At 37.5% G+C, this 20,847-nt stretch overlaps 1 protein-coding gene across 2 annotated transcripts; it reads left to right on the top strand.

Moving 5' to 3' along the window:
* Positions 1-1,369: 1,369 nt before the first annotated feature.
* On the top strand, positions 1,370-20,610 carry wcy (WW domain-containing adapter protein with coiled-coil wacky). Of its 2 annotated transcripts, none has more exons than XM_022086910.1 (11): positions 1,370-1,388; positions 2,672-2,705; positions 3,151-3,364; positions 4,989-5,074; positions 7,500-7,586; positions 8,435-8,642; positions 8,728-8,895; positions 9,836-10,588; positions 17,614-17,798; positions 18,830-18,957; positions 19,055-20,610. In XM_022086910.1, exons 3-11 carry the CDS (start codon positions 3,208-3,210, stop codon positions 19,131-19,133), a joined length of 1,851 nt encoding a protein of 616 aa, XP_021942602.1. In that variant the 5' UTR covers positions 1,370-1,388; positions 2,672-2,705; positions 3,151-3,207; the 3' UTR covers positions 19,134-20,610. The 2 variants fall into 2 exon arrangements, with proteins under 2 accessions (XP_021942602.1, XP_021942601.1); XM_022086909.2 differs by lacking the exon at positions 1,370-1,388 and adding an exon at positions 2,302-2,515.
* Positions 20,611-20,847: the final 237 nt, after the last annotated feature.

Here is a 20,847-nt window from a genome sequence, read left to right as displayed (position 1 = left end):
CCAGCTTAAGGTCTGTCAATTCATGGTTGCAATGGAGCTTGATGTATGTAGGACTTCAGGTTTTCATTGCACTAATGATGATTATGTTCTTTTGGGTTTTAGCATTATGTAATTTCATGGGTTGATGCCAATGTTTTGTTTATAAAGAGGGCATCACCACTTCAGACCTGAAGATGGAGACAATATTTAATATTTTCTAAAACAATGTCATCTACCTATGAGTCTACATGACACCAAACATCATCAAACTTCAATTAGCTTTGAAGACTGTGCTGCAGGTTGAGCATGGTGGTTTCCAGAAATATGTTGTGAGTATATACACAGATGGGTTCAAAGAAGCCATTCCAAGATCTATTTCGCATTTGCACAGACATGTATGTAAATGAAATGGGCACCCAATTGAATCTTGACCAAAATCATTTCTGATCTTTTGTGCATCTTCGTTCACTTAATTCACTAGCAGCCACATACCTCCCGTGAAGTACAGTATCCTACACAACAGGATCTTATAATTTCCTTTTCAGCAAGACCTCCCTACAGATCCCAGGTCATAGAGTCACTGGGTCTTTGAGAAGAATTAACTTCTTAAACTAAGCAGACAATGGTATTTCAGGCCCCCTGATCAGGTCCTCACTAGATTCGGGTAGTGCTTTATATCCATAATCTACGTATATGTAAAGCAAGTTTTGTATTTATATTTAAAATTCTAAGGTTTATGTATATTAATTTGTAAAATTATTTTTCATACTTGTATAGTAGAATCTGAAATTTATGTACATTGATATGTGAAATACGTTCTTGTACTTGTGTTGAAAGTTCTGAAGTGTATGTATATTGAAGATTTCCGTCTTCTGGGTTGTTGCGCTGTGTAGTCTGGTTGATGTTAACCAACGTTTCACAACCCAGAAGACGGAAATCTTCATACTCACCGCTGTGAAAACCTCAAGTCTTGTATGTATATTGTATGAAATGACATGTTCTACATCCTTTGGTTGAGTCCTAAGAAGGATCTATGGAATGTAAATAAACTCTACTCAACTCTACTCCAGGTATCCACGTTGCCATACGTCCCTGGTATTACATTCGCTCTTCCTTGTTTTAAGCTTCCTTCAGCCACTTCCCGACACTTGGTCTTTTTCATTAAATACTGAATCATTGGTATGTATATCAGATCAGTGTGATTATTCACCAGCTTTCTTCTTTTCTCATCAGCAGAAACAAAGAACCTCATCACCGCACATGGAATGTATAATTTTAGATTGTTAGGTTTGGTTATGTTATGGTAGTTAATTTAAAGCTATAATGCAACAGTTGGTAATACAACAACTGTGGGTTGAGTGTATTTCTGATGAAGTTGATTTTAGAAGGCTGTGGGAGAGGTAAAGAGGGTAAGTTACACCCGATTTTTTAATTATCTCGTACCTTACTGCTCAAGACAGTCTGTTGTACTTGGGATGACAGGCATAGGTGTAGTCTCGTTTCACCTGGGCTTTTTTTTACCAAGTTGTTTGATCTTCCTTCCCCCAGGCCCCAACGATAAATGTGAAGATAATAACTTGAATATGATTTGCAAATCGGTTTAACTCAATCTGTATGTCCCAGGTTTCAAACTTCAGGCTTTCATTAATAAATCCGTAACACTGAAGCATTAAATCGTCTTGTTCTCACGAAACAAACTGGTTTTAATACTGCATTAGCTCGTAATTCAGACTACTACATCCCATTTTTAAAAAACGGGGTGTTGGACAAACTGCTCGAAAATAATTTTGTCAGAAATCCACAGGATTCATTTACTGAACTTCTCTCGTAAGGCACTATTAAGATTATCGATTTACACTAGGAGCATTGTGCACTTTAAACTTATGTAATAAAATAAATTGAAACTGAACAAATTAAAGATCGGCGACATGTGTTTTAGCGTAAAGGTTTAAAAATCTGTATTACACCAGAGTACAGGAAATATGCCTTTATTTTGTCTGTTGTATGAATGGTTTATACATTTTAGTAATTTTCCAAGATATTTATAGTAGAAGTTTCAGGTACAATAAATGTGTATCTATAGAAGGCCGTGTAACCTTCTCCTATAATTTAAACAATTATTTTAAAAGAAACTACACTTATTACGCACATTTATGAAACACGTGTCAAGAAGATACTGTACACCTTCACCAAAAGCATGTTTCGAGGTTTATTACCCTAATGTTTTTCTGCTGTAAACATACAAAATCCAGAACATCCATATTGAACTTGGTGACCCTGGCGGCATCTATGGAAACCGCACCAACTGAACCAACGATTTTAGCCAATGGAATTACGAGCTCCAGGCCCATCATCGGGAGCTCACGTCCCCGAATGTGACATGGCGTCTGAGAAGGAAGTTTACTGTTAAATAGACGTTCATGTTGTTTTTATGACATTAAATCAACAAGAAGGCTGCTATAGGAGCCACACATCTTTTATAGACACTTGCATTGATGGTAATGCATGCAAGGAAACCTCAGAGGATTAGCGATGGGTACGCACTAAGCTCTAAAAATTGAAATCCGTAATCGTCTGACACAACCTCTTCGCCATATTCCGTAATTTGGATATGGAGGTCGACAATTTAAATGCCAATTTTTGTACTGGAAAGTGTTTATTCTTAATAATATTGTATTTTGTATCATTCTAGGTACTTCGAAAAACACCAAGCCCATCCGTATCAGGTAAACAACGCACGGAATTAACTGCTACAGGAATTAAAAAGGGGACTGTTGAAACAAATGACTGTCACAGAAAAGGCAAAGGCCTTTATTTTGGAGGAACATTGATTATTTTTATTTGTTGAACATACTGAAACATTCTATATTTGAATATTGATCGGATAATGCGAAACAGCATGTACTGACAGCAATTAATCGTACAATGCTTCATTTTGTGTAGTTGTAAATGTTATTAGTATACAATTTCTAGGCAAGCAGAATATTGTGTGTTTATCTTTAAATGTTTCTTTTAAAGCAGTCAGGAGGCAGTCATATAATGAAGCATGGTAATGTCAGAAACTATTCTTCAAAACATACTTCCTACTGTTCATGATTAACATAATAGGTCCAAAATTGTGCATAATGGAATTTTAAAATTTCATTTGTTTCTAACCAAATACTATTTCAGAATTCAAAATATAGCAGTTCAAAAGGAAACTATGATGGACGTTATAACCATGAAAGAATGCGAGACTCGCCCAATGGAAATTCCTATCGATCGGACAGTCCAGATTCACAGAGCCCACGGGAACGAAACTATCAAACTAAGAGTTCATATTTGCAGAAAATTCGTGAGAAGGAGAGAGAAAACAGAGACTATAAATCCAGAGAAAAATATTCTGGTAAGGATTGTGTGCTAATTAATCATAGTTTCAGATTTCATGCCTTAGTGCTGTATTTAAATTGATTTGTTCAAACTGTAGGTTTTTGAGGTTTCTAATTGTGACAGCTGTTTACTGAAGGGAAACAGTTTGTAGAATATGCTGAATGATCTTGGTGTCTGCTATTTTTGTGTCTTTTTTAGAGTTTGAATTGTATAGCCCCAATGTAGCTAGCGGGCATTGTATAATGAGAAACATACATGCATGTTCTTAAACTTTGAATTGTATAAAAGTATCACTTTTGTGCTCATTGGAAGAAGTACACTGCCCTTCATATCCACTACATCATGATAACTATGACCTTCAATTTTGTGTGCCATAAACATAAAATTATATGCATGTCACATCTGTGATCATAACTGCCAAATAATGGTATAATATACAAGCACAATTATGAATAAAGATGAATTATAAAAGAAATCTGACAAAAGTAGTTTCTATATGTGTGAAAAAGCAGGTTGTATCACTTGTATAGTGTTGTGTTTACATAAGAATTGCCACAGAAAGAGGGATGGGTGGACAGATGGATTACCATTTTGTAAATTTGTCACTGGATTTCCATTTCTGCAGCCATTCATAATCATTGTATCACAGAGCCAACTCAACACTTATAGGTATTAATTAATAGTTTGCTGTTTTGGAGTATACTCATTGTTCATAACAGCCTTTTGATTAAAGATGACAGCTTTGCTGTGCACTTGGCATGATTGTTTGGCCACGGTAGTGATAGAACTTAGTTTTGGATCATAGCTATAGCTCCCTATTTTGACAGTTCTCAGTAGGTTTCATTGAGTTTTGTACATCCAGGCAAATCAGCAGAATCATCATACTTATTGTTCAGACTTCATATACATTATCAGGTTCCAATATACATTTTCATATACATATGGGAATTGCCAATTCTAGACCTTTGTTTTAGTCTGCAGTTATAGTAAATTGTAGGACATTAATGATATTTACAATTTACTTTCACCCACATTAATTACATGAAAGTTCATTCTCTTTATGTTTTTGTAAATGCATGGAAATATGTCAGATTGTTATTTTATTTATTTAGTGTTCTGTCTGACGACAGGTCCATATGAACAGGATCCTTCCATCCTTTTCTCGGACTGGGACCTGTTCATATACGTTCTTGGCAGATGATCCAGAAGTGGTTTGCCATTGCCTTCTTCTGAAATTAGATTTCCATGTTATCTAGTAGCTAATATTCTAATAGAGATGTCTTTCAACCCCCATTTACTTTTTTGGAAGTTAAAGTTTTTCCTGTGAAGGCATTGATGTACTTGGCTGCAAGTTTAAAGATCCATTCCACAAATGTTCTTCAATTATATTCATGAAAAAAGTTTGATTCTAGTTTATTTCAATGTACTTTTTCTTGTTCTTACCAGATACCTGGTTATTTCAAATTGGTTCTCATAGCAAATTAATATTACAATATTTGCCACTGATTTCTTCTATTTGGTCTTAATATAATTGTTGCAAAATTTAAATAATGTACAATTGGAACTGTGTAAAACCAGATCTTTTGTTGTATGTAGAGTTATAGAGTTATAGCTGTTGGTTTTATATCTTGTTTCAACAGACTGTGCAAGATCACCAAAAGATAAGCGGAGTCGGGAGAGTCGAGATTCAGAACATAGGACAAATCATGACAGGAGTAGTACAGAAGTAAGTGTCTTGCTTTTCTTGTTTCTTTGCAGGTGTTCTGTATAACTTATTGTGGTACCTACTATATTTTTGTCACAGCCTTCAATGTTTTCATTCTTAAAAGTTAGCAGTTATAGGACTGGAATTGTGTAATTTTGTCAAAGTAACTAACTCTCTGGAGGGGTTTACATCTTGAGAAGCTCTTCCAAGTGGTCTCTTCCCTATGGGTTTTCCAAATTTTGTATGCATTGCAAATCTTTCCCATGAGTGCTATATGCCATGCACTTCTAATTCTCCTTGATTTGTTTATCCTAATAATATTTGGAGAAGAGAACAAATTATGGAGCTCTTCATTATGCCATTTTCTTTAGCCTCCTGTCACTTCATCCCTCTTTGGCTAAAATATTCTGCTCAGCATTCTGTTCTCAAACATCCTGAAGCTCTGTTTAGCTCTTAATCATTTGAGTGCTACACACTTATGCAACTGCATCCATTCCCATGCTACCAGTGCTACACACTACTATACAAGCATATGACATGCAAGCTTCATCACATTAATATTGAGCTCGGACAGATCAGACTACTGAAGTAATATAGTGTGACATCTGTGGAAGAGTTAAAGAATCTTTTAGTTGGAAGGATAAACATTTTGTAATTAAAAAATAGGCTTGTTGGTTAGGAATTGTAAACATAACATATATTAATAATGACAGTGATACTGTATGCAAGAATGTAGTCGTAGAGAAAAAGATGTCTACAAGCATTCTCAGTCAGGACCTTGTGAATAAAATACAAACCCGGACTGTTACTTTCAGATCAGGAGTTCAGTTGAAGCTTGAGTTTATTTTAAAAAAAATTATACCTTTTAATAAACAGGTCGATAGTGTGTGTAGGATATACTAACATCAAAGAAAGATGCAGTGATATAGATTGAAAGAATCTGTTTGCAAGTATAAGGGAAAAGAGGTTTTATTGTGATATGAAATTTGAGTGGGTTAGTTAAGCATACACATTTTGCTGTAAATGAAAAGAGAGAAGTGGGTTACATGGTTTAAAGCTGGTGCTTGGAAACAGAGGGATAGGGAAGGATTTGAGAGATGTTCTCTATGTATGAGGGAAGATAAATGTATATGTATTATTAAACTATTTGGAGACAAATTAGAGAGAGCTCTTTTTAAGCAGAAAATGGTTTATTGCTGTGAAAAAGATAGCTTACAAGAAAATTTTGCCAGTGCTGTAGAATTAAGATATGTAGAAAAATAATTATATGAAGTAGGTTTAAATTGAAAAATAAAATTAGTATGACAAAAGTGGGAATGGGAGCGTAGGTTTCTAGTTATAAGTATAAAGATTGTACTGAATGTCTTGGTTGAGTGCTTAGCACCCCTATTTGATATTTGGGATGTTCTGGGTTCAAATCTTGTCCTGGGGACCAGCTATCTTAACTGAGATTTTTTGTGGTTTTCCTCAGCCCGTCCAAGCAAAAGTTGGTAGAGTACCTTGTGCTTACATAAGTAGACATCCCTTCCTTAATTAAAATTTTTAGCACAATTGTAGAGTGAACTAATATTAACCTTTTGCCCATTCCATTTATAAATTGGTTTGTGATGATATAAGATGAGGTATCTTCTAGTTATTTAAATTTTAAATGAGATATCCATATATTTTACTACATTAGAAGGGGCAGACCCTATTTAGTTGTGTGGTCACATCTGAAAGTTGCAAAATGTGTATATTAGTTTTACCATATGTGTCTGACATCAGTTGCATGTAACAACTTGAGAACTGCTGAATGAATTTTCATTAAATTTGATATCAGGGAGTTCTGCAAAAGAATTGTAGAACCATTCCAGTTTTTGTTAAAAAATGATATCAATAGCGGGTACTTTATATGAAGACCAGTTTGCAGATGTGTTCTGGGGTAAATCTCCAGCCAGACATCCTCACCCACACAGCCACATGGGGATATCTCCAGATATGTCAGCTAGCCAGGCACCTTGTTTGTGGAAAGGTCATTGACCACACAGTTTTCCACTGGCATCATACTTACAGTCAAAGGCCTTTTTTTACAGAATAAAGAGCCTTCCATAAATACTTCAGCTGCATAAGTGGACATTTTCAAAGTGATAATCTAGAAGCAGTCATAGAGCAAATGCACTGAAATTGTTATGCTGTGTGTACATTTTCTGACTTGATAATTTTCTATGCTGTGTTAAGTTAGGAGGAGCAAAGGTTACTATTTACTACAGCTACATCTGAAGGTAATAACATTGGGTTCTTGTCTGAGAATGGTCTTATCTCTGTGTACTTTGAGTGTTTTGTATTCCCATTCATTTGTTCAGTATATTGTTTGCAGTAGGTGTAGATGTATTTTTTATAAGAGGCAAACTGTATTTCATTTCTTTTTAAGTTCAGTTTTCTAATTAGTGTTATGTTTTATTTCTAGAAAATTATTCTTCACCCCATTAAATTAACGGCACAGAATGCATCGTCTCGGGACTCTCAACGGAAGCCCCTTCACAATTCTTGTCAGGTATGATAATGGTTCATAAAATAACTGCACAGAGGTGGGAAATGAAAGTTTGGGTTCAGTGGTTTTTGATCCTGCAAAATGTGTAATTTCATATTAACTTTTCAGGCATTGTGTGTTCTGTCTTTTTTATGGGGGCGGGGGGGGGGGGGGGGGTAACCTTGTCTTTTCAGCTGTTGGCTACTCTGATGAGTTGGTTAACATCCTGCAAGCATAATTGTAGCTTCTGATGTGTGATTACTCTGAAGTTAGCTTTTTATGTTATTTTGTTTCTTAGCTTAGTCTGCTGTGTATTATGCAGTTTTGTTTTATTTTTATTTGCTTGTTTGATAAGATGTGATTGTAACATAAAAGGGAACAAAAACTATTTTCTTAGAAGAGGAGCTCAACATAATATGAGACCTGGCAAATCCATGGAGATTACCAGCCCTGGATATATTGGTCAGAAAACATAATGTAATTGAAGAAAATTCAAATCAAATGTGAATGATGTCAGATTATTTTTGCAGAAATAAATACAGGTAAACCTCGATTCACGCTGGGGTTGCGTTCTTGGATGAACCGGCGTAAATTGAAACTCTTTTTATAATGTAAATCAATGGGAAGTCAATGACATGCGTTCCCAGCACCCAAACATTGATGACTTAAGTTCCTCAAAAATTGACTTTGCCTTATCCGTGATAGCAATTTCAGTCAAGGGAATGTTTTTTTGATTCATGTCATCCACCCATAGCAACAGTATTTTCTCCATTCTTTCTAAAAGTTTACTTCTGCTATAACTCACTTGCGTTGCACTTACTCTCATAGCCTGTTGCATTGACTGTTTTATTTTATACTGTTTTATTGTGCAGGAAAAACGTGAGGAAAGGGACCGCATTGCACGAGTGGGAGACTGGTCAGAACACATTAGTTCATCAGGGAAGAAGTACTACTACAATTGCAAGACAGAGGTATCACAGTGGGAGAAACCTCGGGAGTGGATGGAACGTGAACGCATTAGAGATAAGGCCAGAGATAGGGAAGTTGATAGAAACTATAGCAGCAGTTCCAGTCGTTCCTGTGAGTGAAGAATGTATGATAATTAATACTGCCCACAGACAGTTGTTGGTTTTACTTTTATTACAGCCTGTTGTTTGTTTTATAGCACATGATAAACATTCCAGTTCTCGGCCCTCAATAAGTAATTTAAGGGACCCTGCTCCAAAGTCAGCATCTTCACGGCAAGCAGACAAGAGGGATGTGTACTGGAACAACCAGTCAAGTGGAAGCAGGGATGAGACTGATGCACATGATCGGAGGAAACATCTTGATGGTGAGATAATATTGCTTTTTAGTCAGTTTGAGTTACTATATTTACCTCCTCAGTGCCATCTGTTGTAATTTTAATTTTAATTAATCATATGGTGGTAAGTAGCTCCCAATGCTAGTTTGATCAAAATACAATAAGCAGTAAATAGATTAAAATAAAATTTCATTTATATTACTCCATTAAGGTTCATCCCCTCTTACAATGACATCTTTTGTTGAAGTCATGTTACAAAATACACCCACAATTTTCTTTTTCACTCATCCTCCTTATGCAGAGAACCATGTCATATAATAGGCTACTGGTCAGATATGTTACCAGAGTTGTAATCTGTATGTAACAGCCAGTGCTTGCGTTTCCTACTCTGTCTTCTAAATGGAGCTTTTTAGTAAAAGAAAATTGGTTCTTTCAGTATTAAGATGATGATTGTCTTCTAGGGTGTAACACTATGTAGTCTTTGTCATTTCATCTGACATAGAGGGCTTACCCATTTCTATGACACTGTTAGTCACATGCCCCTGTTGCATGCTTTTGCAGTTGTTTTGAAGGCTGGAGAGGACAATCCCCGCACATATTCTTTCTCAGTACTGTACATTCAGTATCCTGTGCAAAATGTGTTTGCTGGTAAATAAGATATCAAAATGCAGCATTAGTTAGCAGTACATTCAGGTACATTTGAAATAACTCTGTACACCAAAAAGATTATTTCTTCACCAGAGCCATTTGTAGTACTTTTTATGTAGTTCAAAGCAAATTTGAGGTACATATTTTCCAAAAAATGATTGTGCTTTGTCAGATAAATTGCTTTAGGCTGTTGTGACTGTAATATCTTACATTCTTCCTACAAAGCAACGTACAGATATGAAGTGCAAACAGTATTGCATGCTAGCTATGATACAGAGGTTAACCATCCGTATTATATATAGTAAATTTGTTTGTTTTACAGGTGAGTCTCAGGCACAAGACATGGACATCTCTCCAGGTGACAGCACTCCCACATCAGAAACATCATATACACACACACCTACTAGCAGAGGAACATCCCACCAACAGCAGCAACCACCACCCCAAGTTCAGCCTCAAACACAACAACAGCAAGCACCACCACAGATGTCGTCAGAGCATCACAACTCTAACACAACGGGACCAGTGCTGCTTGCAACTGCCCTCCCACATCTAGTATCACATCCACCCCATCCACACATCTCCACATCCACTAGCACCACTTCCATGGCTCGAGGTAATAACCTGTATCAACAGCCTGGTAAGTCCAGTACTCAGCAAATCCCCTCTCCTGTCCAGCAGTCCTCCACATCTTCAGCCCCCTCCATGGTTCCTGCACCACTCCAGGTTTCTGTAGCTGCACCAGGCCCAGGGCCAGGTCCTCCTGTGACACTCGCCAACTTGCCCCGTCTGCTTTCTCAGATTACGGGTGCCAAGAATCTGGAACAGTCTGAATTGTCACCCCAGAAAGCCCTACAGACCCTTCAAACAGCCCTGCTTCTATCTAGGCAGGTGTCTCTTGAACCAGGAGCTGCAGGAACAGTGGGAGGGGGAGTGAGTGCTGGCCTTAATAACCAGCATCCTTCTCAACCACTGCAACCACTGAAAGTGGACACAACTAACACTACATCAATAGGAGAGGGCCCTCCCACGCCAACACATTCTGAAAGTCAGGACTGCGTGGATGCAAGAAAATGTAAGTAGATATCTTGAAGTTTTGGTTTTGTGTTCTGCCCAAACCTTTTGTCACAATTGCTGAACTTTTTTTTTCCCCCACGGCTCGTACATTTTCTGTGCTTTGTGCGTCAGATAGCTGCGAGATCTTTGCTTTCTATCAGCACTTACAAATTCACTATCTTTTTTCCCACTGCAAGCAGTACTTCAGCATGAGGTCAGCTAGTCTGGCTGTCACTAAGATACTTTTGTGATAACAAACATTAAATTCCCACCGTAATGTTTTATTGTTCTAGACATTATAACCTCAAAACATGATTTCTCGTAATTTACTCCATAGTTTTCCACCCATTTCTTTGTCTTTCGCGCAGTGGTCTGATCTGGAGATAGTGTGAGTTTGTCCTCACCTAGTAACCTAAGCTACTCATCCAAGATTTTTTTAAATCTAAAATTGTCAATGTGGTGAAGTAATACAAAGATGTTTCATACAGAATGTTCAGATGTGTTTATGAAAGATTGCAAGGGTAAGTCAGAAAGTATCTGCAAAGTGTTTGTTTTTGTGATTGGCCCCACTGTTGAATGTCACAACCACAGAATCTCCATGTGGTGATGTATTTGATCTTAACCATTCAGTTGTCTTGCGTGATCAGCATAGTTGTCACATGGAACAAAGAACGTAGTATGCATTGATTAGGTTTTGTGGACTGAGCGTGTCGGAGGTACAGAACTTCTGTACAGACTATCAGCACAGTATGGTGACAGTGAAGCGTGCTCAAATGGATTGACATGTTTATGGTGGCTGAAGTGGTGAATGATGATAAGAGTCCCCATCTGCATTGGGGACTAAAGAGAACACTGAGCAAATCTGCTCGTGATTCTCGAAAGAAGGATTACTGTTAAAGTGGTAGTCCAGCTGCAGATTAATTGTGGTTCTGCTTTTGAAATCTTCCATGACATACTACACTTCCATAAAGTTTGTGCGAGATGGTTCCATAAAATTTACCAAATAGTATAGACGTAATTATTTGGATATCTGTAACTGTCTTTTTTGCTGGTATAATGAGGAAAATGATGCCTATGTGTCACAAGGTGGATAGAATTAAAGAATTGAATAACACATTTCAAAAATATGTGTATGCTTCTGGAGTACGTCTTTCTGCCCTTGTTTCTTTTTATCATTTCTATTCATACTTATAGTCTGTGTCATTTGTGAAGACAGCTTCTCATGAAAGCTGTGTACTCAATTTCTGTATAGATATCCTTACACTTTTAATTAGATGGCGACATTTGCAGTTTTCCGAAATGTTGAATGATTCTCAACATTTGACATGGCTCATCCCTAAAAGCCGAAGTTGTACGTCAAACTCCAGCTGCAAAAACCAATGTAGTTATGAATCACTGACTTATCTGCTGTTGTTACTGAGACTAATATAGCAATATTTTCAAATTTTTGGCCAGTTCTTGGATTACACTGAAAGTAATGATCATGTTTTTACTTTAAGTTAAAATACTGTCATTTATTCCTTTATATTCTTGTAATGAAAAAAATATCATATTTTATTGTCACCTTTATAAGCAGTCATGCAGAAACTTTAAAACTTCTTTTATAGCACAAAATAGGTTGGGGAAAAAATGAGATTGGCGGTGAACATTGGCCAATGAAAACAAATGACTTATTTTGCCATCTTGATTTCATAATACCGTGCTTTTGCGATGGTCTCACTTTTTAACAACATGAACTGTGAATATTGTGTCAACTGACAAGAATGAAATACCATTTGAAACACATTAAAGAACTTTATTACATTAGTAAGCTGTATGTACTTCCAAGTAGTCTAATAGTTGTTAGAACTATGCAAATGCCTTTGCTGTTTTAATTGTGCACTTGAACATTTGAAAGTGTTCTTTAATGGAGAGTGATTTGTGATTTTTTTTTTGAGGTAGTCGGTAGCTCTGACTTCGTAGCGTTGAATGATAGGACGATTAATGAGTAATGGATTAGAAAGGCTATGGAGGAAGCTGTCATGGCCTAATTTAAGATACTATTACAGTATTTACTTGGGTGGACTGAGGAAAACCACACAAAATCTCAATCAGAATAGCCAGTCTTCAGACCAATATTTGAACCCGGGAAATCCCAGCTACAAAGCAGGAGCACTGATAATGGAAAACAGTGTGCAAGTATATTTCTTAGTCAGCAGCTGCCAATGAAAAGCATTTGTCGTCTGTGTTTTTGCACCACATAGTGGGACTTGGAATTTATACAGCCTATCATTGTATAGAAATTGTTCTAGCAAAAATATATTAGGGTATCAAATCAAGGGCCCAAGCCTCACGGAGATCCCGCAATGACAGAAAGCACATTTATGAAGTTTAGACATAACATAACAAGGTGTTGAATTCCATACTGTGCAAACATGTATGTGTCTGTATAATGGATTCTTCTCGGGCTACCAGCCGTGAAAGATGGTAGCCCGAGGAGAATCCATTATAATTAGTCGCTGTCAAAGCTTCAGATGATACATGCATGTGTCTGGGCCTGGTAGTGCGTGTTTAGTGTTCATTTCTGCTACAGAAATGCACCAAATAGTCTGGATAAGGAGAAAATTTTATATTCTTCTGCCATCACCATATTTTTATTCTTCCATGAAGCATCACGTTTCAAAGTTATCATAGGCGTGAAAGTACATTCAAGCGTTTCTACACAGTAGAGGGAATTTAATTTTGCTGAAGTGTTCGATTCAACGCGTTGCCTTGATAATAAATACTGCCCTTGTTTAATTGTCTTGTAATGGGGCTTGTGAGTGTTTATTATTTAATAGTTGACAGTAGACATTAAATAAGGGACAACAGTGGGTATGAAGGCTGCAGCAGTAATATTCAATGAGAAAATGCATTAATGAAGAGAAGCATGCATGCATAGTATTGAAACTTCTCTGACAGTTTGTTACTTTACAGAGGGAGTCCTTAATTATGTTGAAACTGGTAGGGAGACAGCAGCGTAAACAGTAGAATTAAGTAAACGATAAAGATAACACCAATGACCAAAACATGCAAACTAAGCAACGTGTATTTTTGAATGGATTCTGTTCCATGCATGCCTGAAGATTTTTAAGCCTTCACGACGAGTGAATTAATTGAAGTGTTCTCGGGCGATCAGCCGTGTGAGAGTGGCGTAATCTGTTTCTGGCTGTGCCCGAGAAGACTTTATTGTATTGATCTATACATCATTCCTCTGAGTGATGAGAGGGTTTGGAGCTGGAAGGGGGTATAGCGTAAACTGTGAAAACCATCGTATGGAAATAAAGGAAAGGCAGTTATGCTGTGAGAACTCTGGTTTCATACTCATGATAAATTGGGTGGACCTACTATGCGACAGGTTTAATTCCACAAGTTTAATGCACGAAGTACAAGAGCAAATAATTCATGTGTATTGTGAATAGGCAGCTGCTTCATAACAGACTGTTCATATAAATTTGTTCTTGCTAGAAAAAATACTTATGACTGGAATATGGAAGAAAGATGATGTGCTGGATACATTATTAGCATTGATGATTGAAACAAGTTTTGTTGGAGAGGTTAAAAGGTAATTTGAATTAATGCCTAAGAAGGTAACTGAAATGAAAACAATGCCCTTGCTCTGACATGCGTTTATAGCTTTACAGTGCAGGTAACGTCATTTCTCGATCTTCTTTTCCAATGCACATCTTCGAGTGTATTGATACCATTGGACTGGGGGGGGGCGTTATCGCGCAATCTATTTTGCACCTCAAATTGCAATATATTGCCAGTATGAAAGTAGATCCCACTAAGGGCGCAAGATGTGGTAAGACATATGACAGGATTTCCGCGGACTTAGATTCAGACGACAGATTCTGCATGGAATCAGTTATTACGCGACGTCCGAGAAAACAGAAATTTTCCAACTGATTGAGCTGCTCATAATTTGTATTTGGCTTCGGTAGTAAATGATGAAGGTAATTTTGCAAGCTTGATTTCGAGCTGGATATGGTGCACCCACGACTGCTCTTTCACAGTTTGTCGAAGAAAATCTCGTCGCTCTAGGCTTCATTCCGTGTTACTAAGGCTCTGTATTTTTAGAAGCGTCTGCTTCATTTTTGTTTTCAACCGGCATGGAATCAAACGCGTTGAATCCTATCTCCTTATGGACTGAACTTCGTAGAGAGGCTATAAAAATTCTGTTAAACCTTTAGACACAGTCTCATTTACGTAAACGTTATAAGTTTTTATATAATTCTAGCCATATTGGCCTCTATTGCCTTAAAAGTGATTTCGTAGAAACAACCGCATGGACCGTAAAACTAATATAAATGTTATTCATTATCCGAATTGGCGTTCATCTTCCTCGTGATGACCATGGTTTAAAACGTTGACAGTTAAAAACCAAGAGACTTTTCTGTGTCTAGTTTTCGGTCTGGACTAAGATGCCCGACAGAACAGGCAAGAGAAAATGCTGTGTAGCCCACATTATAAATGTCTACCTCAAATTAAAGCAAAACTAGAAGTGGAGCATATGTTTTGACAGAAATGTACATTAAAATTTGGGATTTTCTGCAGCTGATTTGGGTCTGAGCCTGTGAACTCTGCGCTAATGTTGTTGACCTGTATGTTTCGGTCTCGACATCGAATCATGCCGTCTATTATCTTGAATTTAATTTCCTGAGATTTCTTCAGTCTCCCTTCAAAAACATCTTCACAGTTCATACTCACCCTTACATTTCATCAGAATGAAAATAACATTTATACAGAATTGTTAAAGCAAGAATCGAAGTCCGTTAGCGGGTTGATGTTGGACGAAACGATTAGAGCGTTTGTCACAGTCGGGCCCTTCAGTAGGTACTTCGAGCCTCATCTGAATTAGCGTGGGAAAAGTTCGGTTTCGATTGGGTGCGGGCGAATTATCTGACCCGGCCGGGTTGGTCAGAGTTACAGAATACCATTCTTACAATTTTAGGAACGGACGAATATTGACACCGGCCTGATTAAACAACAGTTTTGCTTATTTCGCCACTTGTAGTCCATTAGTCTATTGCAGTGGTCCCCAACCTTTTTGTGCCTACGGGCACATTTGAGAGTTTATGAGATCGTGGCGGGAACCAACCAATTAACAAAGCCAAGTATTCTTTTCTCTGGACAAATAAGATATGGACACCAAATAATACGCAAAACAACACGACGTTTAATGATACAAGAAACCACGCAATCAAAAATACGTACTTTTATAAGTACAATTGTTATTACTCAAGTGGGAAGTTAGTGTGATGTTTTGCACTGCATTTCATGGGCCAGTTTTTCAAATTTGGGAGTGTAGGATGATGTTGCTGCTCGCAAACGATCGTCAAGATGGACGTCAGTAAGTCGAGATCTGTGCTTTGATTTTATAATGTTCATGGTTGAACTGCCTTCATTATTCAGTATAACCTCTTTCCGTAACAACGCGAGCACCTAAAAAAAAAGCCATGGCGCCCGCGGGCACCGCGTTGGGGACCACTGGGATATTGTGTTTATTTTGAAATGTTTTGTTTGTGTCCCGTTCTAGAAAACTTTAGTGCATTTTACTCCAGTCATAGGTCTGCTAATGCATTAACAGTAATTCGAACACTTCATTCCACGATTGACTTGCCGCGGTGATGGTGCGTTGCAAACTTGTAGTGGAAGGTCACGTACTGTACATGGGGGTGGTCTGACTCAAATAGTGTGTTGTAGGCAGCAGCCTGAAAAGGTGGTACAACTCGCTTCGAAATAAACAGTGAGTTTAGCCTTCATAGTATCGGGTACAAAAAATGCTTATATTGAGACTTCGAGGTGCTCCGTGTATTTGTAACGTTCTGAAAGAAACGTAATTCATTTTAAGGTTTAATCGGAAGCTGTGCTATTTGAGGCCGACATGTGGTTGTAAAACAATCGCGCCCATACAGACGGTAATTCTAAAAATCTGTTCATCTCACCCCAAATTGTATAATTAAAAATATGATTTTGCCTCAATTTATTTTCCGAAGTACATTCGATTTTGTGAATATGTAACGACAATTGTTTCTAAGCAAGTCAATTATTCTTGGACTCGCATAAGAACCTTTACAGTCGGGCATCAACTCTCTTCCTTTTTCTGTACTTTTGGGTTAGAAAATCAGATTTTAAAAAAAGAAAATCTGCCAAAATTTAAAAACCAACAATTGAAATTATTAAGATGGTGGCCTTCCGTGTTATTTTGCCGTGTAGTCTGGAAGAAGTATACCAACGTTTGAGAGGTCCTTGCTGCCTTCATCATCAGAGCAGTGAGTCCTGTATGGTGTAGGCAGCGAGCACCTCTGAAACAATGGTAAACTTTTACCAGACCACAGAGCACAACAACCCAGAAGACAGCCAATTTCATATTTGCAGCCACAAGAACCTGAAATCTCAAATAAAATGATTTATTATCTGAAGATATCTGCATTGATTTTGTCCAATGCATTAGCTATCCTGACATGCTCTTGGTTTTCCTCAATCCATTCAAGTAAATTCTGAGATATTTCTTGAAGTACACCACATCTGCCCTCCACCCTCATTCTCACCTGTTGACTACACTTCATCTCACACTAGTTGATACTAAATAAACTCTGCAGTTTATGCAACATCATTTTAAATAATCCATGAACCATTCAGTTAAAGCATATTCCTGTGAACCTCACTAATACATGTTTTGTCATTTGCTCTGACTCCCCTTGAACTCCAGTAAATTATGTAACATTAATAAATGTCAAAATACTTTCCATGATGTAAAAATTGCATTAAATTATATTTATACAACTTTAAACAGATGGAAGTTATTGAAAGTACTGCGACCAGCCACACTGTGTCAAAGAAAATGGAAGAGGTATGTTAGGAAATGGTGCACTTTAATCTGAAATACATACTTGGCAGTTACAGTTGACTTGTAAAATGTTTAGGTTATTTGAGAAGTACAGGATGAACAGTATGAACTGTGAAAGTTGCATTTCAAAATAATTCCTGACACTCAGTTCTGGATGAATGATTGTTTTCCAGTGTCAAGCCCACCCAGCAATTTGAGTTCACTGCAGAACCTTGCCCAAGCTGGAGTTGGTAGTTGCAGCTCACTCCATGCACTGCGCCCACAAGGTCCACACCTTACCCCTAGTTTGGCCAACCACTACCGAGATGATCTTGTAAATCATGTACGTGGGTGGCCTGCAGACGCCTTAGAGAAACAGGTATGTCTCAGAACCAGCTGTTGTAGTGGGTTTGTTATGTACTCTACTTGCTCTGATGTAAGTGGAAAAACACCTTATTGGCTCATATCTAGAGGGTCTTATCCCAGATGTTGCCCAATTAGGGCTCTTTCCCCTCAGGCCTTTGCCACCTAAGCCCTGCCTGACTTTTGGGCTTTGCCCATAGGGCTTACTCCCCATGGGTTCCCCCCCCAGGGGCTTGTGTTTACTCAGACATCTGGAAGATGGGGTTTCTCCAGGGGTGTCAGTCACTGGTCACTTTAATGTCCCTCACATTTATTCCCAGCTCAATTTTTAACCACTGAGTCTTTAATAACCAGACCCTTCCACACCATTCTTGTTTGCTTGGGCCTGGCCCCTATGCTCGCTTTTCTACAGGGTTTGCCACACTGACTTCCTCTTATATATCTAACCCAACCAGGCTTTTAAAACCAATTCCTTTACCTACAGTTCTGTATGTTTCATATCCAAAAACAGATTTTGATTAAATTTTGGGATTAGTGGTTTATATCAACAGTTGCTGAATGAAATTTATTTTGGTTTGTTTTTCTTTACTGTAATCCCTGCTTTACATGAAGTTTGAAACAAACTAGAGTTTTTCTTGTATTTCATTAGGTATTAAACACTTTCATATGGTAATGGGGATTTAAACACTTTTATTATGGGGCTGCTAGCTGGGCTTTCGCTATGATATCCTTATGAAATACATGGACATATGGATTGCACATAAGCCATGATGTGTGGCTAGTGAAGGTTAATTATATTAAAGAAATTTTACCTTCTGCAATATTTTGCAGAAACATTTCAAGAATAGGGTTCACTGTATTTTTCTTTGACTGGGTCTGATATCCTTAAAGCTCCTCTTAGAGGTATTCAGTATGTGTGTAGAAAACTTATTGATAATATCTTGGCTGATGTTTAAATTAAGTGGTCTTTAAATACAGCAATTCCATGAACCATTAAACATCTGTGACCTTGTATTTAAATTTTATTGGTTCCGCATAACGTTTCAGGCCCAAAAATTGAGTGAGGAAGGTCATACGATGGGCAGCCTCCAGTGTACCCGCGTGTCTGCTGATTTGAAGACAGCACGATCAATTGTTAGGTTAACTGAAATTCAAGCAACTTTACAAGAACAGAGGTGATATGCTTTATATTTCATGCACTAGTTTGTGTTATATTCTTGCCATTGTACTTGTTTTGAAATGTATATAAACTAATTTTGATATTTGTTTCAGGATACTTTTTCTACGCCAGCAAATCAAGACGTTAGAACAATTGAAATCCCAAAATTCCTTTATGTCTGATGAATCATAGTGCTAGGAGGCAAGCACATGACAGCATTGTGTGTTTGAGTTGAGCTAACAAGTGAGTGGGAATGAGGGAGGGAAGTTTATTGAGCGTGTGAAGATGCAGTGGTGGGGAGTGACTTCCCTCAGCATACACAATCTCCTAATTACTGCATTATTGTTTGTTGTTCTTGCAGGGAAAGTGGTATTTGGAGTCACTGTGTTGATCTGAAACTGCCTGCAGTGCGTGTCATTCTTGCTCTTTATGTGTTTACTGTATTGGCAAAGTGGGGTGGGCCAGCATTTTAATTATTTTTTGTAAAGGAATTGGGATCACATATTTAAGCATCATGTACCTTTCATAAGTATGGACATCAGTGGCAGTGAACACTTCTCCGTGGATGCCATGTTCCTTTACAAAAAGGTGAATAATTTAATAGCTTACAAATTTCCAAGATCATTTTTGGTATGAAATTACATTTCAAGAAGGTTGCTGCAGCTCTGTGTTGTAGTAGTCTTGGAAGGAGAAACTTGGAGTAAGCGAAGAATGTAAAATATTCCTTTATTTTGCACGTTAAGTGGTTTAATTTCCAGTGCTGATTCATGTTGTGTTGTTGCTTGCAAACTGGTGATGTTGGGGAGGGGAGGGGGTGTCATTCCAGGGTCAAGCCTGGTCCACCTAACATTGGTTGGGAAATGACAAAACTTCATGATTCAGATAGCTTTTTGTACATATTACTAAAATAATTATTGTTGTATGGGCTTCTCAAGATTCTTGCTAAATTTTTCAGTGTGTTTCAGATGTATGGATGTGCCCTGCAGGGACAGTGTTCAGCATTGTATATACAGAATACAGGGCATAAGTATGTATTTTCATACAAAGATTTGTCTTTGAAATAATTTTTTATTTAATATTATTTTGCCAAGGCATTTTTCATAGAAGCACAGCAGGGTATATTATTTGGTGTCAGATTTATTTATCTTGTCCAGAGTGTCATTCTTGAGAAGCCCATCGTTTTTCATTTAGTATGACGTAAAAGAGTATTGTTGAAGAAATAAAAAAGAAATAAAAGAGGAAGGTATTTTAACTTTTATCACCTATTGATGAGTAGGTTCTAAACAATTTTTAAGGTTAAAAAGAACATTTCTTTTCATGCCATTTCTAATGGCGTTTGTCTTGTACTTCTATGTGTACAGTTTAAATTTTTATTTTTAATTCTGTCTTGGATGCATGCTGCAGATTTCATCAACCCCCTTGTCCTGAGTGCACTAATTGATGTGCCACAGCACAAGAGTTGTCATACCTTGTGCATTGAGGTGACTTCACAAATTATATGATTGGATCGTCAATTTCTCACATCATTTCCAGAGACGATTTCATACGTGTATGTTAGACTGTTGTATTTAAACTACTAGGTGCAGTAGTGATGTTTTCAAGCTGTTGTTGTAAATAATGTGTATTCAGTGCAAGGGGTAGCTAAATAAACCATCTTTCTTCACCTCAAGCTGGAGAGCTTACATTAATTTTCCTGCTCAGTTGTTTTCCTCTCCTGAAGTAATTAGATACACCCATTGAAATGTAAATGGCAGCTGCGGTGCATTTGGAATATTTTCCATTTAAATCAAAGCTCTGGTAGTAGCAGATCTGTTCGCTTAAATGCCCTTTCATTTTTGAAACCCCCAGGGCAAGGAAATATACTGCTTGCAGAAAACCCACATAACCTATAATAACAGTTTTTATG

The sequence above is a fragment of the Zootermopsis nevadensis genome, unplaced genomic scaffold, assembly GCF_977971745.1.
Source record: "Zootermopsis nevadensis isolate Lab colony 2312 unplaced genomic scaffold, Znev_1.0 Znev_ptg000020l, whole genome shotgun sequence".
Classification (NCBI taxonomy): domain Eukaryota; kingdom Metazoa; phylum Arthropoda; class Insecta; order Blattodea; family Termopsidae; genus Zootermopsis; species Zootermopsis nevadensis.
This window is presented reverse-complemented; position numbering and strand designations above follow the sequence as displayed.